General features: G+C 48.7%; 2 protein-coding genes and 1 long non-coding RNA gene across 4 annotated transcripts; 2 read left to right on the forward strand and 1 right to left on the reverse strand.

Moving 5' to 3' along the window:
* Window positions 1-2,384: 2,384 nt before the first annotated feature.
* On the forward strand, window positions 2,385-17,850 carry mecp2 (methyl CpG binding protein 2). Its single transcript, XM_080470450.1, has 6 exons — window positions 2,385-2,490; window positions 7,481-7,688; window positions 7,867-8,057; window positions 8,141-8,334; window positions 8,433-8,569; window positions 9,460-17,850. Exons 1-6 carry the CDS (start codon window positions 2,459-2,461, stop codon window positions 12,376-12,378), a joined length of 3,681 nt encoding a protein of 1,226 aa, XP_080326576.1. The 5' UTR covers window positions 2,385-2,458; the 3' UTR covers window positions 12,379-17,850.
* Window positions 16,093-19,062, reverse strand: LOC308113918. Its single transcript, XR_013935581.1, has 2 exons — window positions 17,837-19,062; window positions 16,093-17,790 (listed from the first exon to the last, which is right to left on the reverse strand). It is a non-coding gene; the product is annotated as an uncharacterized lncRNA (long non-coding RNA).
* A 998-nt stretch (window positions 19,063-20,060) lies between these two features.
* On the forward strand, window positions 20,061-26,523 carry LOC308113906 (uncharacterized protein). 2 transcript variants are annotated; one of them, XM_080470454.1, is made up of 10 exons: window positions 20,061-20,340; window positions 20,854-21,027; window positions 22,133-22,290; window positions 22,384-22,582; window positions 22,683-22,779; window positions 23,292-23,463; window positions 23,676-23,761; window positions 24,010-24,145; window positions 24,656-24,870; window positions 26,351-26,523. In XM_080470454.1, exons 1-10 carry the CDS (start codon window positions 20,084-20,086, stop codon window positions 26,390-26,392), a joined length of 1,536 nt encoding a protein of 511 aa, XP_080326580.1. In that variant the 5' UTR covers window positions 20,061-20,083; the 3' UTR covers window positions 26,393-26,523. The 2 variants fall into 2 exon arrangements, with proteins under 2 accessions (XP_080326580.1, XP_080326581.1); XM_080470455.1 differs by having other exon boundaries at window positions 20,063-20,340; window positions 24,040-24,145; window positions 26,351-26,509.
* The last annotated feature ends 414 nt before the right edge of the window (window positions 26,524-26,937 follow it).

Below are 26,937 nucleotides of genomic sequence, written 5' to 3' on the forward strand. Positions count from 1 at the left end.
GAATGGGTGGATGGATGGATGGATGGTGGATGGATGGTGGATGGATGGATGGATGATGGATGATTGGATGGATGAATGGGTGGATGGATGGATGGATGATGGATGGATGGATGGTGGATGGATGGATGGATGATGGATGATTAGATGGATGAATGGGTGGATGGATGATGGATGGATGATGGATGGATGGATGGTGGATGGATGGATGGATGATAGATGATTGGATGGATGAATGGGTGGATGGATGATGGATGGATGGATGGTGGATGATTAGATGGATGAATGGGTGGATGGATGATGGATGGATGGATGGTGGATGGATGGATGGATGATAGATGATTGGATGGATGAATGGGTGGATGGATGATGGATGAAGACTGATGTCAAACATTTGCTTTTGAGTCTTTTTCCACGTTGTGCTCTTCCTGCTCTCCGTTCTCTCTTCCCTCAGACTCACTCTCTCCGTTCTCTCTTCCCTCAGACTCACTCTCTCCGTTCTCTCTTCCCTCAGACTCACTCTCTTCATTCTCTCTTCCCTCAGACTCACTCTCTTCATTCTCTCTTCCCTCAGACTCACTCTCTCCGTTCTCTCTTCCCTCAGACTCACTCTCTCCGTTCTCTCTTCCCTCAGACTCACTCTCTCCGTTCTCTCTTCCCTCAGACTCACTCTCTCCGTTCTCTCTTCCCTCAGACTCACTCTCTCCGTTCTCTCTTCCCTCAGACTCACTCTCTCCGTTCTCTCTTCCCTCAGACTCACTCTCTCCGTTCTCTGCACCAGGAAGTAAAACTGATGGAGACAAAGTTTGTGCTCCAGTCCTGGGAAATGGACAAAATAACCACAGAAGATTACTGATTTAAGTCAGCTTCAGAGGGAAGTAAAAAAAATCCCATAATTACATAATTAAACGTCATCCAGATATCTGTGTGTGTGTGTGTGTGTGTGTGTGTGTGTGTGTGTGTGTGTGTGTGTGTGTGTGTGTGTGTGTGTGTGTGTGTGTGTGTGTGTGTGTGTGTGTGTACTGGGGCTTTTCTGTGTGGAGTTTGCAGGTTCTCCCAGTATATGTGGGTTTCCTCTGGGCACTCCGTTTCCTCCACATCCTCCCACATTCCCAAAAGAACATGCACTGGGGGTCCCTGAGCCAGACCCCCGGCCCCCCCTGAGCGCTGCCCTGTGCGGCTGCTACCGATGGGTATCACCATGAATTTCGGTATGAATTGATTAATACAGTGCTATAAAATAAAACTTATATATATATATATATATACAGTGAATATATTTGTCTAGAAATGTGTTTGCCCCACGACACACTGGAGACCTGTCCAGGTGGATCCTGTCCTCGATCACAGCAGGCTGGGATCGGCTCCAGCGCCCCGCGACCATGAACTGGATCGAAGATGGATGGATGGAGGAGAAGAAGAAGAAGAAGAAGAAGAAGAAGAAGAAGAAGAAGAAGAAGGGAAACAAAATAAACAAGATGTGATGACCAAACATAACAAAACTTCCCTAAATAACAAACCAAATGAAGAAATTCTTCTATTTTCGAAACTATTGTCAAATAAATGTGGCGTCATGAATATCATTGAGTAGGTAAAGATGACGAGGTGTCAGGGTGTGAACAGGAATCACTTTAAGGTTTGATAATAAGATCATTTGTAAGTAATTACAGCGTGTATTAACACTACTGACCTGTCTCATCGCATTCTGGGTTTTATTGATCTAAGTGTAAGCTATCTGTAGGATTTCAATTTTATTAATAATGTCATTGTAGAATTGTTTTGTTTGGTTCAGATTGTAATTTATGTATGACATCAAACTGTGAGTGTAAAAACGAAAAAACCAACATTTATCAAAAAACAAATGACATCTAAAGGAATCGATCTCATTTGTTACTGCCTCATTTATTTTATGTATTTTTAATTTAATGGTTTTAATTGAGTGGTTGGAAATAAATAAACAATTTACTTGTATTTTCCATTGCTTTTTGTATAAATGACATTAATTGTAACAAACACGGACTGATTTCATGATTATTCATTTGTATTGAACAGATATTTGTAATCTGGTTGTTTCCTCTGATTTCTGTTGTTTCAATTAAATTAATTGTAATTAAAACAAACAGTGATTCATTTATTGATTGCCGGTCTGTTATGATATTGGTAGAATAAAATAGTTTATTGTAAGTGTACACTTGTAGGTGTACACAGAAATGAAAAGCCAACTCTCATGCTGCTCCGTATCGTTGTTATTATTATTTTTCTGCACCCAGAAATCCGAGCGGGTCCTGAAGGCCTCAGTGAACTCACATCTCGCGGGACTTGAATGCCCCGTCCCGCTTGGTTGACCTCACGCTGGTTATGATCTCGCGATATTTCCGTGTTAATATGGAGTCGGGGGGCGGGGTGCAGCGGAGATGTTTGGAGGCTTTTTTTTAATATAAAATTATTTATTTAAATAAAAATGGCCGCCGTGGAGAGCGGAGAGGAGAGACTGTAAGTGACATTTTTACATTTATCCCTTGCTGAAAAGCCGCTGCCGCCGCTTTCGACGCCGCTCTGCTTCTCAGTCGAGCGTTTTAGTGAAGTAAAAGTGCGTTGATTTTGACCCCGGCCTGTCTCAGCGGAGCGGGGTTAGCGGGAATACGTCACCAACTTACTGCTAAGTCTACTTTAGCTGCTGTGTAGCGGGGCTGCTGGTCGGTGTTCGGGGGAGCACGCCCTCGGTTCGGCCGCCCGGACCCCCACACCGCTCCCCGAGGAAGCCGAGCCGCGGCGCCCGGCCCCTGGTTGTGATTCCACACGCCTCCGTCACACCGAGCTAACGGGCTGCTAGCGGGTAGCAAACACTGCTGATGGAGGAGGAGGCGCCAGTAACCCGCGTTAACACGAGTTAACCCGGGCTATCCCGAGTCACCCTTTACACACACACACACACACACCGAGCGAGCTGACGGGCAGCAAACACTGCTGATGGAGGAGGAGGCGCCGGTGACCCGTTAGCCTGAGTTAACCCGGGTTATCCTTTACATTCACACACGGAGAAATGGCTGATGGTTAAACTGCTAATAACTGCTGCCTCCGTGCCGCCGAGCCTCACCAGGACTGCGTGTGCGTGTGCGTGTGCGTCCCACCTTCAACAGAAGCACGCGCAGCGCAGCAGATACCTAATCTGTAATATCACATTTATACACAATGAAACGTAACAACACACAACATTACAAGGTGAACACACACTGACACACACAACCACCTGCTAAAGTTGTATGTTCATTTAAAAACATTACACACACACACACACACACACACACACACACACACACACACACACATTTATACAACAATAACACACATGACTTCAAGTTACACACACACACAGCACAGATACAACAATGTGAAGTGAAGTCGGTGTAAGAATGAGATTCTGAGTTTAATATTTATATAATGGATAAAACACAAGGTTCCACTACAACACAACACACTGCAATACACACAATAACTATAACAACACTCTGACAGAATATCACACACACACACACACACACACACACACACAAATTGCAAACATAAAATCAGCACAACACACATTTATACCACAACAAGGTGGCAACACACACAATAACACATTTGTACACTAACACACATGCACACACACACACACACACACACAAAATGTAAAAAATAAAACTACAAGCACAACAAAAACAACACAACCACACTGCACTTATATTTCTATAGTGTAACACACGCAGCATTTTCACACACAAAAATAAATAGAACTGACAACACAATGACACACACACGCACACACACACACACACACACTCATCAAAATGAGCACAGCAACACGTTTAACACACCTGCAACAACACTGACGTACACAACGTATACACACTACAATACACATTTTTAAATTATGCACAGACACACACACAGACTGAAGAACAAGCACAGCAACACACTACAACTACACATGTGATTGTGTATTTACATACACACATTGTTATAGTTGTATGTATTGCAATAAAACATGATAATGCAATATGATGTTACACAACCAAAATATAGACAGTAAGCTGCACCACAAACACACTAACCTGGCACACAACACACACAGTGACACACTGCTCACACTCACTCTCAGGAACAACAGACGGAATTTACACTTTGATTGATGCATTTTAATTAAATTTAAAACCAGAACATTACATCGTTTCCTACATGACGTGCAAAATGAAATCTTTTTTACGTTTCAGCTTCAGAAAAGTTTCATGTTTGAAAACGATGTCCATTTCCACGGAAACGGGTGAAACGGTGAAAACGACGTAGTTTCCATGTTAGTCCACTAGTTGGTGCTGTTGTTAGTTTTAGTAAATAAACCAAACACACCCACACGCATCAGAGAACAACGACTATTATGGTGACTGTCAAAATAAAACGACCAAGTTGGATTGTTATTATGGTGACTGTCAAAATAAAACTACCAAGTTGGATTGTTATTATGGTGACTGTCAAAATAAAACCACTAGGGACGTCCCGATCACACTTTTTGGCCCTCGATACCGATCCGATTTTTCATAATTGAGTATCGGCCGATACTTTCCCGATCCGATACTCACATTACTATTGCAAAGATACTCAATAGTGTATTTTTGGAGTAACTAAGATGTCTGACGCTAAAAGCACTGTTGGCAGAAGCTTTGTTTACCTAGAAATTATTGTGAAACTCACTTATTGAATCAAAATTCTTCTCAGAATGACTTAAGAACTTATTTAAACTTTATTCAGTCAGAAGAACAAACCCCAGTTACACTCTGCAGTCTTGTTTCTCTTATTTATCTTAACTTAAACTACTTCACATGGATTTTGTGGCAAATAAAAAAAATTAAAAAAGAAACCCAGTGAATCAGTTTGACTAACATATAAACTATAAAGAACTACAACATAAACAGTATTCAGTAAAACCAATCAGAAGAACCCAGTTCCCAGTTGCCTGTAGGGGGCGCTGTGACTCACCCAACACAAGAAAGCAGAAGAAGACAGACCACATAGAAATATAGAAGTAGACTCCTACACATAAACACATAACCCATATATATAACTCTAGTTTTATAGGTCTATGGCCCCGCTCCGCCTGCTTCTAGCTTCTGCAGCTCCACCCGAGCTTCTAGTCCCAGATTGTTGTGGTTATTAGGTGACGTAGCGGACCGTGGTGGGGGGAGGAGGGGGGCCATTACGTCATCTTATTTCCACGGATGATGGTCTTTGCTGAGCGTACTCCACCGCATGTTTACTTTTTAGATGTCTTATCAGATTAGTTGTGTTAAACGAAGCTCTGGTGCTCCACCTCTCTGGACAATGGTGAAGCTCTGGTGCTCCACCTCTCAGGACTATGGTGAAGCTCTGGTGCTCCACCTCTCGGGACTGTGGTGAAGCTCTGGTGCTCCACCTCTCAGGACTGTGGTGAAGCTCTGGTGCTCCACCTCTCAGGACTATGGTGAAGCTCTGGTGCTCCACCTCTCAGGACTGTGATGAAGCTCTGGTGCTCCACCTCTCGGGACTGTGGTGAAGCTCTGGTGCTCCACCTCTCAGGACTGTGGTGAAGCTCTGGTGCTCCACCTCTCAGGACTATGGTGAAGCTCTGGTGCTCCACCTGTCGGGACTGTGGTGAAGCTCTGGTGCTCCACCTCTCGGGACTGGGGTGAAGCTCTGGTGCTCCACCTCTCAGGACTGTGGTGAAGCTCTGGTGCTCCACCTCTCAGGACTGGTTTGGTTATCCACCTTAAACTCCCTCCAGACTGCTGGTTGATCCTCTCAGTGGCTTCAGGCTGCTCACCTCAGTTTACGGCAGGTGGCACATGGGGCTCACTTTACGGCGGCTGACGGGAAAGGGTTTTTTTTGTTGTTTTTTAGATCGGCGGGGTGATCGGCTGGATTTGCAGATTCCCGATCAGTCACAAATCACCAATATCGACCCCGATCCGAGATCTACAGATCGGATCGGGACCTCCCTAAAAACCACCAAGTTGAATTGTTATCATGGTGACTGTCAAAATAAGAGTCCAGGAGAATATGGACTGGGAGTCATGACACCACAGAGGAAACTTTGTTCTGATTGGCTCTACTGAGCATGTGCAGAACTCCAGGTTACTACGGTGACCAGGAGCAGAGTTTTCATCCACTACATGGAGAAGGATTCTGAGAGTTTCCAAAAAGTCTTGTTTTTGCTTGTTTACACGACAATGGAGTCTGAATGTTTTCAAAAAGTTCCACCTTGGGAGCTGTTGTCGTTAAGACGGACGCCGTACGCCAAAGCTTTGTGTTTTCACGTGAAATCGTTTTCATGTAAATGGGCCCTCATCTCATAACTCTGATATCGTGGCCCAGATTTAATTAGCACTTTAAATGTGTATTATCCAGGAAGCAATGATAGAAAGTTCTCGTCCAATCAGCAGGGGTGATGTTTCTCGTCCAATCAGCATCATTAATGTGTTTTACCTGCTCAGCCCCGTTGGCAGCTCTTATAAAGACGTTGTCCAATCAGATCTTATGAAACATCCTTGTCCTGTCAGCCTCCTCACACGGTTCCCGGCCAGTCAACCGTCTTTAAGTGTCTCTGGAAGGCCTCTTGTTCAATCATCTCGCCACTCCTACTCCTCTAACATTATTTTGGAGGAACTACCAGTTTATTTACCTGTACCTGTCGTTGATACTGGGCGAGTGAAGTAATCCGTTTTTCAGTTTTAGTAACATCTCTTAATTTGGTGAAGCACATTTTCAAATAGTTTGTTGCATCCTTCTCATATAATGTCTGAAAGACGTCTCGTTGGCGTCTCTTCATGTCAAACACACTGAATTAGTTTTACTGGTCACAGATGAGTTTCACTCCACTTCTGGACTACACCTGTAAATCTGGACTACACCTGTAAGTCTGGACTACACCTGTAAATCTGGACTACACCTGTAAGTCTGGACTACCAGTCAAAAGTTCAACGACCACCGTTTATCCAGCTATTGATTGCAGTTTGAGTTGTTCAAGTCCAGCGGAGAGCTTGAACATGTCAATGGTCAGTGGTGAACTCCCTGAAAGAGTCATGTCCCATTGGGAATTGTACAAATGTTTGTACTTTACTGGGTTACTCACACTGTTTGGATAAAGGCAGTGTTCGCTACTTCAATCTCTGAAATTCATGAATTTTATTTTATATTATATATTGTTTTGATATACTGTATGTATTACGATTGTTCTCTTTTAATTTTACTGGAAAGCACTTTGGTCACCTTGAGTGTTGATTGACTGCCTAATTGATGATGTACTGATTGAACAAAGTAAAAACCACACATTACTTTACACACATTACTTTACACACATTACTTTACACACATTACTTTGCTGTCCAGTCACAGAGTTCCCTGGAACTTCTCACCAGTCCTGGATGTTCTTGGTGACGTAGCGTTAACGGGGACGGTGTTGTTTGTTTTCCAGGGAGGAGGAGCAGGAGGGTGAGGAGGGACCCGCCGGCCCCCAGCGTCCCTCCAAAGAGAGGGACCGGTCCCAGAGTAAGACCAAGAAAGGCCGCAAGGAGCGACGGCATGCTGATCGGGAGGCGGAGGCAGCGGCATCGACTCCGCCTCCGACAACAGCCAGGCAACCAGCAGAGACAGGGGTGGAGCCACAGAGCCCGGAGGGCGAGGTGAGCTGGGAGGCAGGATTGATTTAACTGAGCTTTGACCAAACATTAGCTTAGGTGGCTCGTTCATTTGGACGTACACATTTGGGTTCTGGTTCTGTTCACTATCGTCGACTACAAAACAGCATCCAGGATGGTGTTTTTGACAAGTGGCCACTAGTGTGTCCTTCCGTCCTCCCAGGCGTCTGAGCCGGTGGCGGGCCCCTCGGATGTGGGATCAGAGTCTGCAGGATCTCCGAGGCAACGCCGCTCCATCATCCGTGACCGGGGACCGCTGTACGACGACCCGACGCTGCCAGAAGGATGGACACGCAAACTGAAACAGCGGAAGTCTGGACGCTCTGCTGGGAAGTTCGACGTCTACCTGATCAAGTAATCCTCACACACCCTGACAGTCTTCATACTCCAGAAAGAGACGGCATGATAGCACAGATTCCTGTCTTCTTCCTGTTCAGCTCGGAGGGGAAGGCCTTTCGTTCCAAGGTGGAACTCATTGCCTACTTTCAAAAGGTTGGCGACACGACCACAGACCCCAATGACTTTGACTTCACTGTCACCGGACGGGGAAGCCCCTCCCGTCGTGAGAAGCGCCCGCCCAAGAAACCAAAGGTGGTGAAGCCGTCAGGGCGAGGTCGTGGTCGTCCAAAAGGTACTCGGGAACTGATGTTACAACGTATCTGAACTCAGCGTAGTTCTTTGTTTGTGTGGTTTGTGTCTGTTTGTTCATCTGTCTTTGTGTTTGTTCAGGCAGTGGGAAGATGCGACAAGCTACTGAAGGCGTAGCCATGAAGCGTGTGGTTGAGAAAACTCCAGGAAAATTGCTTGTGAAGATGCCGTTTGGAAAGGGAGAGTCCTCCAGTGGCCCTACATCCACCACCTCCAAGGTATGACGGCTGTCTTTATCAGGGGGGGGCGCTAGTGAGCTACAATGGAGTAGGACGCGTTTCATTGGGCTCCCGTTGGACCTAACCGTAAGATATTTCAATAATATCTTTCATCACTTTTTGTTCGGGTGCTTTGAGTCAAAGAACACTACCTTGCTCCAGATGACCTCTGAAGACTCTCCGACCGTCAGTCCATCTCGTGTGCAGGTGCCAACGCCAGAACACCAAAGGCCCACCAATGCTAATAATGCTAGGCCTCTTCAGGTTCAATCCAGACCTCAACAAGGTCTTTAGGATCCGACTTTAGAGACTCTTTCAACACATCTCATAGAAGATTATTGGACATGAAAATCACAACAGATTTGAAGTGTCTTCAAATTTTAGCCCAAACGATACAGACGCCTCTTTGTGCTCAATAATCGACTCTTTGTGTGGAGATCTGATGTGCTGCAGGAACTTTTGAATCAGTTGAAAGTCGGTTGTTTCTGGAGAGAAAGGAGGTCAGTAGGAATTTGTCTCAGCTATTTTTTAATGACTCCTCTTTTACAAGAATTTCATAAAAGGAAAAGTCGGGAGGTTGTAGAATATTTTGGGCTCACATCATTTACCTATTGTCTTCTGGGATCTTTACATGTAAGACTTCCTCAGCGGTGACCTGCGATACCCTCAAGGGCGTCTCGCAGTAGAAGTCATGGATCAGGTCAGAGATTCTGTATATGAATCTCATGGTGAAAATTAAAGGTCATACTTTGGGGAATCCCATCCAAACAAGGGTAAATAATCCTCTGAGAGCAGTTTGGTTATACAAGGAGTTAAAACTAAACTTTTTGTTAAACATAGGAACAGCTTTAATGCTAATGGTACTTTTGTATGTGATACTCTTGTTGCAGGTGACGTCTCCTGCTCTGGTACCGAAGGCCCGTCCTGGTAGAAAACGGAAATCAGAGCAGGAACTTCAACCCCCGCCACAGACCGCCCCCAAAAAACGGGGGAGGAAACCAGCTTCAGCCTCAACAGCATCTCCAGCTGCTGCAGCATCCACCTCTTCTGCGCCGGCCGCCAGTAGCTCAGCTGCTGGGAGTTACGCTGCAGCCGCCATCTTGGCTGCCGAGGCCAAACGAAGGGCTGCCAAGGAGTCTTCCACCAAACCTGTTGTCCAGGAAACAGCTCTGCCAATCAAAAAACGGAAAACAAGAGAGACAGTGGAGGAGAGGGAGAGTTTTCAGACTCCAGCAGCTACAACAGTTGAGCCTGGAAGGAGGTCTACAGTGGAGGAGGAGGGTGGTGCAGAGGAGGGAAGTCAGAGCTCTGACCCTCAACCTGCCCCTGCTGATCAGAGCCAGTCACAACCACAGAAACAGCCTCCTGCTTCAGACGAAGGCCAGTCACATGGACACAAGACACATAAAGGACGGAAACACAAAGAGAAAACAGGTACAGCAGCGGGAGACGAAGGAGGAGAACATGTGGGTGACAAGGGCGGAGACGCAACAGGAAGTGGAAGGAGTGGCAGTAGTAGCACTGGCTCATCCAAAAGCCACAAAAAAAAGGAGCGACCACCTCATAAACACCATCATCACCACCACCACCACCATCATCATCATCATCGCCATCAACAGTCCTCTGCTTCCACTCTGGAACAGCCTCCGCCTCCTCTTCCTCCTCCGTCTCCCTCCCTCCCCCCCCCTGTGGCCTCCTCACACCTCGCACCCTCTACCCAGTCCAGAGCTGAAGCTGAATCTCAGGCTGCCCCTCAGCCCACCCCCCAACAGTCACAATCCCCCCAGCAAGCTGCTTCCAGACCACAGTCCAGGTCTACATCTCACTCTGTACCCGAACCTCAGCATCCTGCCCCTCAACCACGTCAGCAGCCCCACCCTCAGACCCAGCTTTCCAGTCAGTCCCAAGGTCAGAGTCAATGCCCGGCACCACAGTCTCCTCCCACCAAACATACTGTGCCCCCGCCACAACCCGTACAAGCAGAACCCCAAACCCCCAGTCAGCACCAGGCTCCCAACCAAAAGGCTCAGTCACACCACGTCCTCCCCCCAGCCCAGCATCGAACCCAGCATCAGGGTCAGCATGCTCCACCTCATTCACATGTGCCTCAGCCCCCGCCCAGCCCGCACATTCATCCACCCCCAACTAGGCATCCGCAACCACAGATCCAATCCCCGGCGGCACTCCAACCTCAAAGTCAGCCAAGAAATCTGTCTCAACCTCAGCCCCCGTCCAAACATCAAACTCAACTGCAACCACGCCTGTCGCTTCAGCCTCCACACCAACCCGAGACCAGGGTCTCTACACAAATTCCTCGTCAATCCCTGTCCAGGTCCTCACCCCAGCCGCTATCCCACTCGCAGTCTAGAACTACCGCCCAAAGTCAGCCCCAACCCCAATCCAGAACCCCAACCCAAAGTCAGCCCCAACCCCAATCCAGAACCCCAGCCCAAAGTCATCCCCAACCCAGAACCCCAACCCAAAGTCAGCCCCAACCCCAATCCAGAACCCCAGCTCAAAGTCAGCCCCAACCCCAATCCAGAACCTCAACCCAAAGTCAGCCTCAACCCCAGTCCAGAACCCCAACCCAAAGTCAACCCCAACCCCAATCCAGAACCCCAACCCAAAGTCAGTCTCAACCCCAGTCTAGAACCCCAGCCCAAAGTCAGTCTCAACCCCAGTCCAGAACCCCAACCCAAAGTCAGTCTGAATCCAGAACCCCAACCCAAAGTCAGCCTCAACCCCAGTCCAAAACCCCAGCCCAAAGTCAGTCTGAATCCAGAAACCAAACCCAAAGTCAGCCCCAACCCCAGTCCAGAACCTCAACCCAAAGTCAGCCTCAACCCCAATCCAGAACTCCAACCCAAAGTCAGTCTGAATCCAGAACCCCAACCCAAAGTCAGTCTCAACCCCAATCCAGAACTCCAATCCAAAGTCAGCCTGAATCCAGAACCCCAACCCAAAGTCACCCTCAACCGCAGTCTCGCACCCCGGGACTACCCCAACTTCAACCTCAGTCTCGAACCCTAATTCAACCTCATGTTCCACCCCATACTCTGGCCCCACCCCAACTGTACCCACAGCCCCATTCTAGAACCCTAGCCCAGCCTCAACCACAGTCTCGGAGCCCAGTCCAACCTCAACCTCTGCTGCGACCAAGACAGCAAGTGCAGCCACAGACAAGGCACTTACCGCAACAAGAATTTCAGACTCAATATAGACCACAACCCAGGCAGTCTGACCCCCAATCAAGGTCGCCTCCGTCCCATTCCCAATCCCAAGCACAACCACACTTTCAACAAATTCAAACACAGCTGCGACCCCAGTCCCACTCTCAGCATGCCAGCCCACATGTACAGCACCTCTCCCCCCACCGACCAGCTTCCAGCCTGTCCAGGACCAACCTCCTCCCTGCTCAGCAGAACCAGACTGAACAACCCCAGGATCTGAGCACTCCACGGCCTGGCCGCGGGAGTCTGCTCCCAAGCCAAGAGGTCAGCACGGAGGGCATCAGGGCTGAGGGCAGAGCGGAGTTGGCCATGGTTTCAGCGAGAAGAGAAGTTCCAGGAGGCCGAGGGTCAAACAGCAACTCAAGGCCTCCTAGCTCCGTACCTTCTGGACCTCCTGGAGGGGGGACCGGGACCGGTCTTGTGCCTGGAGCAGATAGTCGGGCCAGGCTCCGGGCAGAGCCAGAGGCAGCCGGCGAAGGTAGAGAGCGCAGAGACATCGTGCCCCAGTCTGCTGTGCCCTGCCCCAGCCGGGAGGAGACCGTGGAGTCACGGACTGCTGTCAGTGAGAGGGTCAGCTGATCGATCGGACTGAATACCAAGTGACTGACTGGCAGCCTTATGGACTGAGTCAGCACCAGGTGACCGAGGAGAGAGACTGGGCCGTCCGCAGGGCAAATGTTTTTACACTGTTTTCAGATAGAAGCGATGCGTCTTTCGCCGAACAGAAATCCGACTGTCGCAGATTCTGTCTGGAGACTCTGTAAAGTTCTGAATCCAAGGATGAAACCTGACGCTGAGGGTCAGTGGGAGAAGGAATAGTGTCTTTTTTTTTTAGGAAAAGCAAACGAAAAGGAGAAAATGAAAAAAAATACGTGTGAGTGTATATATAATCAAAAGGCAGCTGTTGTGTCCCGCTAGTCTCTGGGGGAAAGGAGGGGAGTAGTTTGGAACTAAAACTTAACGCATAACAACACATTACTCTGAACAAAATGTTGCTTCCGGAATATATCCAGTTTTTCTCCTTCATTTTGTATTTTGATAGTTTATTGTTTCGTCTGTTCTACAGCTTTAAATATTACTAAGACAGTCCCTTGCTCATCGTGTGCTGCTGACCGACAGGCCCGGACACAAAGTCCTGTTTTAACACCTCGCACTGACTCCAGGTCCTTTGACCCGGAACCACAGATGATGTGGAGCGGCAGTTTGCACCTTGAACTGCCCTTAAACTTCCTCCTCCTTTAACTTTCCCAGGAAAAAGAGGTGGTCAGGAATGTTTTTCATCCCACCTGTAGTGAACAGTCATCTATGAATATTTATACTGACATCATGATTTTCAGCAGCCATGAATCCGAGCTGAGTCATTTTGAGTATTGTTTCAAATATCTGAACGACATGAGGACTTTTTGATTTCTGCCATTAGACCCAAGAGCAGACATGAAACCCAATGAATCGGTTACTTCATCAGAAAACATCCTCCGTCAGCTATTTTCAGAGCAGCAAGGTGTTCTTCCAGGATTCTTCCACACTGGTCTTTATTCATTAGTTTTCTTGTCTTTTGTTTTTCAATGGAAGCACTTTTAATATCCAACCAAACCCACTTCGCCGGTAGCTTTATGTTAGTTTTTAGTCTTAATGACGGGGTGGGAACGGACTCATTCTTACTGTGTCTTCATGTTGAATGTCTGGAACAGTCTGCACTCCTCCCGTTTACACAATCAACCGCCGGCATGTCGCTAAGACACTTTGCAGGCCTTCACACAGTCCGGTTCAGCTTCATGTGGGTTCTAGAGGAACATAAATACTGAGTGAGCATGAAGCTGTGAGTCCAGGAGCTTGAAGGGAGATCGAATGTGGACTCTGCATTTGGGATGTACTGCATCAGATTAACGTATTCAAACAACTACAAGGTGTCATTGAAAACTTCTGGGACTGAACCTCTTCAACAGAAAACAAAAGGACCAGTTGAAAGTTTTGCCGTCGTCCCATGCGGTGATGCATTTCTCTCCGGCCTCCTACCAAGCTCCTTATCTGGAAGTCTGTTTCTACGTCAAGCACCATCTGCAATTCACATTTCTGCTCGTGTCGTAACCGAGACCCTTCAGCATGAATGTCATAGCAGGGAAGATTTAAAAAGTCCCCAGAGGCCAAAGCTGGTGAGCGTTAGAAATGTGACCCAGTGACCATTAGGGCTGGGCAAACACAAAAAGTACAAATGACACAAATGTCTAAAAACAAGTTTGGATTTTATTTTATCAAACTTAACAAAATGAACCCCTGTTACCTCCTGGAATCAAAGTTCCAGCTGTTCTTTAGTAAAAAAACAAGAAAAGAATTCTGCAGTTTTAAAGGAGATTGAATTGTTAACATTCACATTAATAGCTGCGCCGTTTTCAAAACCATTAACAAGGAATTCTCTCAATACGTCTTAACCTGAAGACGCAGATGTTAAAATCCAGACCAATCGTAGCTCTCCTGGCGAACGCAGTTTAACCGCATCTCCATTAAAGTATCGTAGCGTCTGTTTAACATCAGCTGCTGCTAACTGCTGGTGGCAGAAGTCACCAGTTAACAGGGGCACCAGTTAAACCGAAACACTGGACAGTGAAGCACCATCCTAACACCACATTTTGTAATATTAATAAACTGAGCTGATACCCAACACCGAGTTGTAGCTCCGCCCTTCAGGACGGACGCGGCTCTGCAGCTGGGGAGACAGATTCTATCGCTGATTACTTTTTGACACGTCAAGCAGAAGCTCTGACGACTCCGCTCACGACGACGTGGAGAAGGAGTGAGGCTGAGTCGAGGCGAGTGGTGATAGAACTGTGTCATGGAAAAACGATCTGAAACACGGCGGATTGAATAGAGTCCGTTACGACAATGATCTCGTCCACCGTGCCGATTCCACTCCGACTTTTCTTTTCCCCCAAGTTGAAGTTTTCATCGTGGAGAGAAACTGTTCTGACACAATGATCCAACAAAACCTGCCACTGGTCCTGGACTCGTGGAAGAACGGACCTCCAGGGAGGGTTAGACCACATCGATGGAAGGAGGCAGAAAAACAAGTCAGCCTGGACTTTTCTTTTCACGGGTCAATTCCAGGAACATTTGATCAAACTTCTCAGAATGTTTGATTTCTGTATTTCTGTTTTGTTGTTCTGGAACCCCATTCTGAACCCGACTTCCTGGCTTCAGCCACTACAGCTTCAGCTGAGCTGCTTGTTCCTGAGGCTCCACGTTCTCAAAAGAAATCTCTCGTTGCGTTTTTTTAGGTTCTTTGACACGACAACAGAAGGAGACAAAGTCAACTGAGACTTTTTAAAAACTGCTCCGTCTCCGTGGAAACGTGGGAAATGGGACTTTTCAGAAAAGCTGCTACTGCACATGAGCACTACGGTGATGTTGAAACTTTTCTGGAATGAAAATAACAAAAACGATGCGATTTCACTTGAAGCGTGTAACGGGACCTCGGAGTTGGGTTCTAGACTGGAGGGGCCCGACACCTGGTTCGCAGGTCGATCGCGGCTCGATTCCCAAAGTGTTTCTGTCGTTGGTTTGACGCAGCGTTAAAGTCCGACACCTCACCGTCAAGAACATAAACAGTGTCTGCGACAAATTCAACCATCTTTGTTTCGCGGTACGATGCCCTAGCGACTGACGTGTCAACAGCAGAGTGGTGTTTCTGATCTCCTTTGATTCTGCTGTTTCCATGGTGATGGTCAACAGGCAGTGGTTAAGGCGTGTCGATGGCGTCCAGTTTGTAGCCCAGGACCTTAATGGTCAGCTGGACTTTGTGTTTCATATCCAGAGAAACACGTAGTTACACAGTCTGTGGTACAGTAGCTCACATAATAATCATGGCTAGGATTTATAGAGCGGGTTTTTTCGATCCGACTCGTTGCGCGTCCAGAGACCGTGATTCATTCATACCAGTCCCACCAGGGATGCAAAGCCACACTAAGCTGCCCTGGGGCGTGCTGACAGAGGCAAGGCTGCCATTTTGCGCCAACGGCCCCTCTGACCACTACCCATTCATAGGAGGCAATGTGGGTAAAGTACCTTGCCCAAAGGCACAACGACCATGACTGTGATAGAGTAGAGAACCGCCAACCCTCCGGTTATTGGACGACCGACTCTACCACTGAGCCACGAACGCTAGGTACTTTGGTTTTTGTCTTCTTTAGAAAGCTGCCAGCCGCCTTTGCAATGTGATTTAATAAAAATGGGAAAGTGTGGTGGCGCCCCCTGCTGGAGTCTGACCAGCTGTGTGACGAGAGCATTTCTCTCGGGAGGTTGAAGCAGGTTCCTGTGGGCTCTCCACCTTCCTGTGGGCTCTCCACCTGCAGGAAGGTTCTTATTGAGGTCAATGTGATCTGGGTGACGGTGCTCAGACTGCCACCCCCACCACCCGGAAACAGATAAGATGGAGGAGATGGAGGTTGAAGCAGGTCTGAGAGGAACCTTGAAGTCCTGACGATGTTGAAGCTGCTGGCACTCGGATCTTTATCCACAGGAGGTTTTACCTGTTTGAAGGCAGGGTTCTCCTCCGACTCTCCCGTCTCGACTCACAGTTTCATGTCACAAACTGGGTTTCTTTGTAAAAAGCTCCACTCGCTCAGCCACCAACACAAACAATCGAATGTCTTCACGCTGGATGAAATGAATGTCTCGTTCTGTAAAGTCCTCGTAGACCCGCCTGAAGCTGAACCGCCGCCTCACACAGGTTTTCAACACAAATCAAGGTGGACCTGCTGGTTACAGTTATTTTGCTCTTGAATTGACAAACTTATAAACGAGCCTGATCACCCTGAGCCGGGCGTTTGTCTCCTTTTCATTCAGTCACCAGACCAACACCAGAACAAGGTTTAGCCCAGAACCAGCAGGGAGAACTAATCAAACGAACCAGACCCTCGCACTCCAAACCTCCGCGGTCCCATTTTGATCAGATGACATTTGGACATGAATCCATCAGAGGGCGCCACTGAAGCATCGCTGGCCGGTGACCAGAGGGACCAGAGGGAAGAGTTCTGGGCCCTGTTTACACGGCAACCAGTCCAAGTGAACCCGTAAAACGTTCATTTAATTTTTGACAAGAGTTTACGTGACCGTGGCGCTCGGAGTCACTGACAACTGCTTTTTCAGAACAGCTCCCAAGGTGGAACTTTTTGAAAATGCTCTGTCTCCATGGAAATGGGCGAAAATGAGGCTCTGAAAACGGCACTAACTAGTGGCCCGACATAAAAACTACATCGTTTTCAGTGTTTCTGCCATTGTCGTGGAAAGAGACACGGTTTCCAGAAGGTTGCTGTGTAAACGTGAAACTTTTCTGAAACCAAAAGCTGCGTTTTCATTTAAGACGTTGTCGTGGAGACGGAATGCTGGAGCGACGGCGGAAGAGTCCGGCGATAACTGACATGGTGACAACGAGCAGCCCCGACGGTACTGAGGAACAGCCACAGTCTCGTCTGGGAGGCTGTTAACGTGTCGGTCAGCAGCTCCAGGCTCAACATCCACCTCCTGATGTGTGCAGCCGCTGCCGACAGCCAATAGGACGACAGCTTGATTCCACGGTCACACTGAGCCGCCGCCATTCTGGTTTAGCTCGCTTTATCTTGTGAAGGCAGGAGGAAGTTGTTCTTGTTTCTGAGTTACGACAGCAGAACGACGCGGCTGTCAAACGTACCGTCGTACCCAATCTCTGGAATCCACCTGGTGATGCGTAGCGGCCAATCAGGTGATGAGACCACCGGTTGTGTCGGGACCAGGCGGAGCCCACACACCGATCTGTCTCAGGACTCCTGGTCATTTTCATACTACAGGATGCACTGATACCAAGTACAGTTACTAACCTTTAGTTACTTACTGATACAAATACTTAATAAATCCCATTAAGCTTATTTAAACTCCAGATGAATATGGTATGCGAAGGCTATTGGTCCCCACGAACCACCTCCACCTTATCTGTGTCGAAGCTACGTCACCTCCACCAGCCTCACAGGCCACAGTAGCATAGCGTAGCGTCTCTGCGCTATGCTACTGTGGCCTGTAGAACGAGGGGCCAGGCTGCTGGTGGTGAGAGCATCAGTCACTTTAATCATGTTTAGCATGTAGCATATAGCATAGCTGGGATGGACGCCTGAAACTCTTTAGCATGTAGCATGTAGCAAAGCTCGGAGTTAAACTAGTGAATCGTTGGCATTAATACTAAAGAATCTCCAAACTGGACATCGCTTGTCGTCTCAGCGTACCTGCAGGTGACAATCTGCGACAAGTACGAGTACTGCGTACAGTATCGGACCAATACTGGTATCGGTGCATCGCTACTTTGAATGTCCGCGTTCTCTGTGTGTGTGTGTGTGCTTTCAGTACTAAAACCAACAACAGCACCAACTAGTGGCCCAGCTTAAAAAGTGCATCGTTTTCAGCGTTTCTGCCGTTTCCGTGTAAATGTAAAACTTTTCTGAAATGAAAAACCGATGTGTCATCACTTGAAGTGTTGTCGTGGAAACGAGGCCTAACGTGACCTCATCAGGTCGCTGCAGCAGCCGGTCAGTCATCCTGTGTCCGTTCCTCTTCCTGCTGCTCTGTATTCCTCTGTCACAAACTGGAGTTTAATACTAAAGTATTGAAGGTTTTGGAGGGAAACCAGCAGTTCAAAGTCCCCGAGAGAAGAATCCCACAAGTCCTACACACGTTTACTTTTTATTTACGGTATATATTTTGAACAGTTTTGGTGACAAACCTTTTGTTCCAACTGCAATAATTTACATTCAGTGTCCAAAAAGGTTCCAGAGTGGTTTTCTAGAGGCTGAGCCCGGTTCCTCCCTGCGTCACGCGAAGCGTTAATTCAGGTCCAAATGACTGTGTGAGGTCTGGGCTGTGTGTACGTGACGCTGCCGCCACCCTCCGTCAGCTTGGCTCCATCAGCAGCAGAACAAATGGAATGGGCTCCAACCGGCCCCGCCCAGCCACGCCTGCCTGGCTCCACCCGGCCGGAACCAGCCTCCATGTTGCATGTTCCAGAGTTTAGTGCCTCTAATATTGTGCGTCTTGCCAGAAGCCGCCATGTCAGCCAGGCCATGTTGTGTTTCTAGACTTAGTAGTGACGTGTGGTGACTTCATAGTTGCTAAAATGGAGGATGAATATTCTGCTTCACTCTGGTTGGATCCAGTGGAAACTCCAATAATCTGTGGCTGTAGACCAACTAGTTTCTACCTGTTTTCTTATTGTTTCTTTCTAACTAAAAACGTTTGTTGTCCCCGACCTGCTTCGTCTGATCTCCTGTGTCCCATCAACACCTTCATTCACTCTTTATTCACTCTCTTCTCACGCACTCTTCATTCATTCACTCTCACTCTTCATTCACTCTTCAGCCACAACATAAGGATCAGCCACAACATTAAGATCAGCCACAACATTAAGATCAGCCACAACATTAAGATCAGCCATGACTGTAGGGTCAGTTTGACTTGGACCAAGTCAGCAGTGGTCAGTTTAGTCAGCAGTGGTCAGTTTAGTCAGCAGTGGTCAGTTTAGTCAGCAGCCATCATTGTCGATCAAACGAGGTGATCAGTTCCTCCAGGGAGACAAATCTGATCTGAGAAAAGGTTTCTGCATTGAGCGGAACTGATTCAGTTTATCTACAGGAGGAATAGAGCAGTGGAGTAGAGCAGAGCAGTGGAGTAGAGCAGAGCAGTGGAGTAGAGCAGGACAGTAGTGCAGTGGAGTATGGCAGGACAGTAGTGCAGTGGACTAGAGCAGTGGAGTAGGGCAGGACAGTCGTGCAGTGGAGTAGTGCAGGACAATGGAGTAGAGCAGTGGAGTAGATCAGGACAGTAGTGCAGTGGAGTAGTGCAGTGGACTAGAGCAGTGGAGTAGTGCAGTGGAGTAGTGCAGGACAGTAGTGCAGTGGAATAGAGCAGTGGAGTAGTGCAGGACTGTGGAGTAGATCAGGACAGTGGAGCAGTGGAGTAGAGCAGGACAGTGCAGCAGTGGAGTAGAGCAGGACTGTGGAGTAGAGCAGGACAGTGGAGCAGTGGAGTGCGGTGGAGCAGTCTTGAGCCACCAGAACAAAAAATAAATGTTCAGAAAATGAAAATATTCTAAATTGAAATGGTCAAACTGCTTCAATAAACTTTATTCTGATCATTAATCTCCAGAAAAACTTTCCTCCAGAATGTTTCTGGATCGATGGTTGAAATGACACAGACACGTGACCTACGCGTGACCTCTGACCGGATCAAAACGGGGCTCTGTGATTGGTCGGCTTGCAGACAGGTGAAGATGGCGTGTGCAGGCTCCTGCAGGTCGCTGCTGGTTGTGGTTCTGGTTCTGGTTCTTCCGGGATTCTGTTCTCCAGCTGATCCGGACTCGGAGCTCGGCGCGCTGCAGCTGCGGCGCCTGCGCGGCCTCGCGGCGCAGCCCCGATACGGGGACTGCTGGGCGCGCGCCCTGCAGCACCTGGACACGCGCTGCCGGCGGCTGACGGCGGAGGAGCAGAGCCGCCTCGCGCTGCGCTTCACGCACTGTCACCTGAGCAGGTAACGTGCGGGTAGTTTTTTACTCACTTTGTAGTCTGCTGTGCTGGGTTCAGAATCATGAGGGTGCAAGTAATGGATTACAGTTACTTTTAATATTGTAATAAAGTAAATTGATCTTCAAAGAAAATATTTAACGTGAAGAAAGAAAGAAACGTTTGGAGTGAAATAGAAGTAGTACTTTTTAAAACTTATTTTCAACAATCACTGTTCTTGTTTAAAGCTGAAAGACTTTCTTCACCAGCGTTGTTTGTTTGTTTGTTTGTTTGTTTGTTTGTTTGTTTGTTTGTTTGTTTGTATTTTCCGGGTCTTTACTTTGAGTTTTGATCAATGTTGGTTGAAGTTCGTCAACTTCAGGTTTTAATGACAGTTGATTGATTCGTCAGCGGTGCCCCGTGTGGCCACTGCAGATACTGCAGCTCGGGGGCCTGCAGCTCGGGGGCCTGCAGCTCGGGGGCCTGCAGCTCGGGGGCCTGCAGCCCGGGTGTAACCTGATGAAGTGATGTACCTCCACAGCTCGGGCAGAGATTACCCATCATGCCTTGAGGGCTCTGAGATCAGCAGCTGCACGGCAGGAATGGACGCCGCCGCCTTTCACTCCTACACCGAGTTCTTCACCCACACTCAGGCCATCTGCCAGTTCCTGCAGGCCGACGCCTGGCAGAGCCGCGCAGAGAGCACCATGGACAGGTAACTGTAACTGTAACTGCACCATGGACAGGTAACTGTAACTGTACCATGGACAGGTAACTGTAACTGTAACTGCACCATGGACAGGTAACTGTAACTGTACCATGGACAGGTAACTGTAACTGTAACTGCACCATGGACAGGTAACTGTAACTGTACCATGGACAGGTAACTGTAACTGTAACTGCACCATGGACAGGTAACTAACTGTACCATGGACAGGTAACTGTAACTGTAACTGCACCATGGACAGGTAACTAACTAACTGCACCATGGACAGGTAACTGTAACTGCACCATGGACAGGTAACTGTAACTGCACCATGGACAGGTAACTGTAACTGTAACTGCACCATGGACAGGTAACTGTAACTAACTGCACCATGGACAGGTAACTGTAACTGTACCATGGACAGGTAACTGTAACTGTAACTGCACCATGGACAGGTAACTGTAACTGTACCATGGACAGGTAACTGTAACTGCACCATGGACAGGTAACTGTAACTAACTGCACCATGGACAGGTAACTGTAACTGCACCACGGACAGGTAACTGTAACTGTACCATGGACAGGTAACTAACTGCACCATGGACAGGTAACTAACTGTAACTGCACCATGGACAGGTAACTAACTGTACCATGGACAGGTAACTGTAACTGCACCATGGACAGGTAACTGTAACTAACTGCACCATGGACAGGTAACTGTAACTGTACCATGGACAGGTAACTGTAACTGTACCATGGACAGGTAACTGTAACTGCACCATGGACAGGTAACTAACTGCACCATGGACAGGTAACTGTAACTGTAACTGCACCATGGACAGGTAACTAACTGTACCATGGACGGGTAACTGTAACTGTAACTGCACCATGGACAGGTAACTGTAACTAACTGCACCATGGACAGGTAACTGTAAGTGTGTGTGTGTGTGTGTGTGTGTGTGTGTGTGTGTGTGTGTGTGTGTGTGTGTGTGTGTGTGTGTGTGTGTGTGTGTGTGTGTGTGTGTGTGTGTGTGTGTGTGTGTGTGTGTGTGTGTGTGTGTGTGTGTGTGTGTGTGTGTGTGTGTGTGTGTGTGTGTGTGTGTGTGTGTGTCAGGCTGACGGAGAGCTCTGCAGGTGTAGCTGAGAAGCTGGAGTCTACCAAGCAGATGGCTGAGGACCTGATTGAAGCCCAGAGTGTGGCCTTACAGGCACAGCAGGAGATCCTGACCAATGGAGAAGAGCTGAGAGCCAACCTGAGAGACTCCACTGAGGGTAAAGTAACACAGCAGACAAACATACTGACAGACCTGTGGCAGGGAAAAATATTATCAACAGTGTGTGTGTGTGTGTGTGTGTGTGTGTCAGGTCTGCGCTCGGTCTTCTCGGAGCTCAGCAGTTCCTCCAGGGAGCAGCAGGTGGCGCTCTCTGAGCTCTTTAACAGAGTGTCCTTCCTGCACAACTTCCTGCTGATGGAGGCTCACAGTCTGAGCTCCTGCTGCTACCACGCTGCTGCGCTCTGCGCCTCCTACCTGCTCACCTCCACCCGACGCTCCTCCAGGGCAAGGTGACTCCTCCACCTCCTCCTCCACCTCCTCCTGCTCCTCCTGCTCCTCCTTCCAGAGGCCGGTAGCTCCTGGTTTTACTCCCTGCGCTGTGTCTTCCAGGCTGTTGTTGTTGTGTTTGGTGTGTGTTAACTTCTACCTGGAGAAGAAGATCTACCAGTTGGTCATGAACTCTGAAGCTCCAGAGCATCAACACATGGTCAGTGGTGACTCCCCCACTGCACCTCCTCCTGTCTCCTCCACTGCACCTCCTCCTGTCTCCTCCACTGCACCTCCTCCTGTCTCCTCCACTGCACCTCCTCCTGTCTCCACTGCACCCCCTGTTTCCACTGCACCCTGTTTCCACTGCACCTCCTATCTCCACTGCACCTCCTATCTCCACTGCACCCCCTGCCTCCACTGCACCTCCTGTCTCCACTGCACCCCCTGTCTCCACTGCACCCCCTGTCTCCACTGCACCTCCTGTCTCCACTGCACCCCCTGTCTCCACTGCACCCCCTGTCTCCACTGCACCCCCTGTCTCCACTGCACCCCCTGTCTCCCCTGTCTCCACTGCACCCCCTGTCTCCACTGCACCCCCTGTCTCCCCTGTCTCCACTGCACCCCCTGTCTCCACTGCACCCCCTGTCTCCACTGCACCCTCTCTACCCTGCACTGCCTTTATCGCGGTCACTCCTGACCCGGGGTCGATGTTTCCTGCGCTGTCCTCAGGAGGTGTTTGCCGTCTATGTGGCGGTGTTGCGGCGGGTGATGGCGGCGCTGGGGGTTCTGGTTCTGCTGGTGGTGTGTGTTTGGTACCGGGACCCGATGCAGCAGAGTCTGCAGGTTCTGCAGCAGCTGAAGGAGACTCAGCGCAGCCTGCAGGAGGCGCTGCAGCACGCAGGTGGAGTGGGGGGCGTCCTGGTCTGGTACTTTTATTTTGACAGTCACCGTAAGAGAGAGAGAGGTATTAAAACTAACAACAGCACCAACTAGTGGACCAACATGGAAACTACATTGTTTTCAGATTGTTAGCATGTAAACATGAAACGCAAACGATGCGTTTTCAGTTCAACGTTGCCGTGGAAACGAGGTGAGTGGTTGGTCTGTGTGCAGAGAGTTTAGGGGAGCAGCAGCAGAGGAAGAAGAGGAGGAAGAAGGAGGATGAAGGTGAAGAGGAAGAGGAAGCGAAGCTTGTGGAGGTGAGAACCGACCAGCCTGAGTGTGTCGCTTCACATGAAAAGATAAAAATGGACTTTTTCTGAATTAATGAGAAAAAAAAAATTCCTGAATTTATTTAATAAAGTAAAAAATCGACAGATTTTCGCTCCTAAACTCAGAAGAACTGAGTCGATTAAAAGTTTCTCCTGTGAAGCAAAACGTTTCGTCTAAATGAGCAGAAGTGATGTGACACCGGGAGGTTCTGTAATCTGATTACTCCAACGTGAAGGAGAAGAGTTCTGATGGTTCGACTGTTCAGAGGAGGAGGAGGAGAAGAGAGGAGGAGGAAGAGGAGGAGGAGGAGGAGGAGGAGGAGTGCAGCACGTTGTCTTCGCCTTCAGACGTCTCCCACCTCTCTCTCTCCGGTCAGAACCCACCCCCCCCCCCCCCCCCTCACCCCCTGAGTCCTGACATGGGCCTGGTCCTGGTCCGGGTCCTGTCCTGGTCTGGGTCCTGGTCCTGACGTGGTCCTGGTCGTGGTCCAGGTCCTGACATGGTCCTGGTCCGGGTCCTGGTCCTGACGTGGTCCTGGTCCTGGTCCGGGTCCTGACGTGGTCCTGGTCGTGGTCCAGGTCCTGACATGGTCCTGGTCCTGGTCCGGGTCCTGTCCTGGTCTGGGTCCTGGTCCTGACGTGGTCCAGGTCCTGACGTGGTCCTGGTTGTGGTCCAGGTCCTGACGTGGTCCTGGTCCTGGTCCGGGTCCTGACGTGGTCCTGGTCCTGGTCCTGGTCCAGGTCCTGGTCCTGACGTGGTCCTGGTCGTGGTCCAGGTCCTGACATGGTCCTGGTCCTGGTCTGGGTCCTGGTCCTGACGTGGTCCTGGTCCTGGTCCTGGTCCAGGTCCTGGTCCTGACGTGGTCCTGGTCCTGGGTGCAGGTTGGAGGGACGACAGTGTCCTCAGCAGCACCATCAACTGCTCAGAGGCTGACTCCACCCTGAAGAGCGTTTCCCACAATGCCACAGTGCGGAGGCGGAGCCCAGGCAGGGGTCCTCGCCGCTCCGGCCCGTCCCGCTCGCCGTCCCGGTCCTCGTCCCAGTCCAGGTCCCGGGCCTCCCCTCTGGTCTACAGTGTCCTGGTGGAGGACAAACAGGTGAGGCTCAACAATCTGACATTAAAAGTAGAGACGCCCCGAGTACTAGAGTACTGGAGTACTAGTACTCTTACCAGATCCCCAGATCCCCGCAACCGAGGACGAGCAACATTGGCGGTTTGGAGATTCTTCAGAATTAAATTATGTTCTGACAAAATATCAAGAGGAGGAGGAAGATAGTTCATATAACACCAGCAACTTGGTCACCAGCAACTTGGTCACCAGCAACTTGGTCACCAGCAGGGTGAGCTCGATGTGCTCAGTAGTTTAACTGCTGAGCACATAACTCCGAGCCATGCTACATGCTACATGCTAAAGCAGAGAGCCGCTGCGCTATGCGCTATGCTACAGTAGGTGAGGTATCGGGGCCTACAGTAGGTGAGGTATCGGGGCCTACAGTAGGTGAGGTATCGGGGCCTACAGTAGGTGAGGTATCGGGGCCTACAGTAGGTGAGGTATCGGGGGCCTACAGTAGATGAGGTATCGGGGGCGTACAGTAGGTGAGGTATCGGGGGCGTACAGTAGGTGAGGTATCGGGGGTCTACAGTAGGTGAGGTATTGGGGCCTACCGTAGGTGAGGTATCGGGGGGCCTACCGTAGGTGAGGTATCGGGGCCTACCGTAGGTGAGGTATCGGGGCCTACCGTAGGTGAGGTATCGGGGCCTACCGTAGGTGAGGTATCGGGGGGCCTACCGTAGGTGAGGTATCGGGGGCCTACCGTAGGTGAGGTATCGGGGCCTGCCTACAGTAGGTGAGGTATCGGGGCCTACAGTAGGTGAGGTATCGGGGCCTACAGTAGGTGAGGTATCGGGGCCTGCCTACAGTAGGTGAGGTATCGGGGCCTGCCTACAGTAGGTGAGGTATCGGGGCCTGCCTACAGTAGGTGAGGTATCGGGGCCTGCCTACAGTAGGTGAGGTATCGGGGCCTGCCTACAGTAGGTGAGGTATCGGGGCCTACAGTAGGTGAGGTATCGGGGCGTACCGTAGGTGAGGTATCGGGGCGTACCGTAGGTGAGGTATCGGGGCCTACAGTAGGTGAGGTATCGGGGCCTACAGTAGGTGAGGTATCGGGGCGTACAGTAGGTGAGGTATCGGGGCGTCCGCATTTAAAATCTTCACGAATGTAGAAAACTGAATCAACACATTTCAGTTATAAATTCCATTAAAATGTTTAAGATTAAATCTAAGTCTCCTTTTGCTCGTCACCATTTTACTTTAACGATTTCAACACATTCTGTTTTCAGTCTCAATTTATAAATATTTTGTGGACATCTAATATTTTCAAAATGTCGTGAAGTTTAAATCTATATTTAAAAGATACAATTCAAATCTTTGGGATAAAAACTAATGAATTTCTTTCCATGTTGAACATTTTCAGGATCAGTAAGTTCTTAGCAGTTGACTGGCATTAAGCTTTAGTTTTGTGTTTCTGAATGTTTGTTTGTTTTTATTCATCCTGATTCTTCTGGACTCTTTTCAGCGCCGTTACAGTTTGAGGAACCGACGCTCGGACGTCTGCTGACAGAACATCCACTGCTCTTCTTCTTTCAGTCTCGTGAAACCCTTTTAAACACTTTTTATTTTAGAGTCAATAAACTGTTTTTAAACATGAACTGTTTCAATAAAGTGAGAAACCTTCAGTGTGTCGTTCTGCCGCCCCCTGCTGGATGTGTGGTGAATCAACGTGAGGCTGCTGAAATGTGGGATTTTTAATATAAAATGTAGCAGAAGGAAAAATGGAAAAATACTATTATATTCAAGTATTAAGTGAAAACTATAAAAGAATAATGTAGCTTTTTTCAACAATTCTGAAATAGTTCATTTTTAAAGTCTTTAAAAATATATATTGTTAAGCCGATAAACACACAACAGACAATTTTAAGTAGTTTTAGATTTTGCGGATTAATTCAAATGATTCACAATATATTAAAAATATATAAATATCAACGCACAAATTCGTGTTTGTTTAACATGATGAACATGATCGGTCTGGAAGACGTCTGTCAGTCTGTTATCGGTCTGTTAACTGCGGTCTGTCTGTGAGCCGCCTGTTAGCCGTTAGCCGCC

Source organism: Lipophrys pholis (assembly GCF_963383615.2).
Source record: "Lipophrys pholis genome assembly, chromosome: 8".
NCBI classification, from domain to species: Eukaryota; Metazoa; Chordata; class Actinopteri; order Blenniiformes; family Blenniidae; genus Lipophrys; species Lipophrys pholis.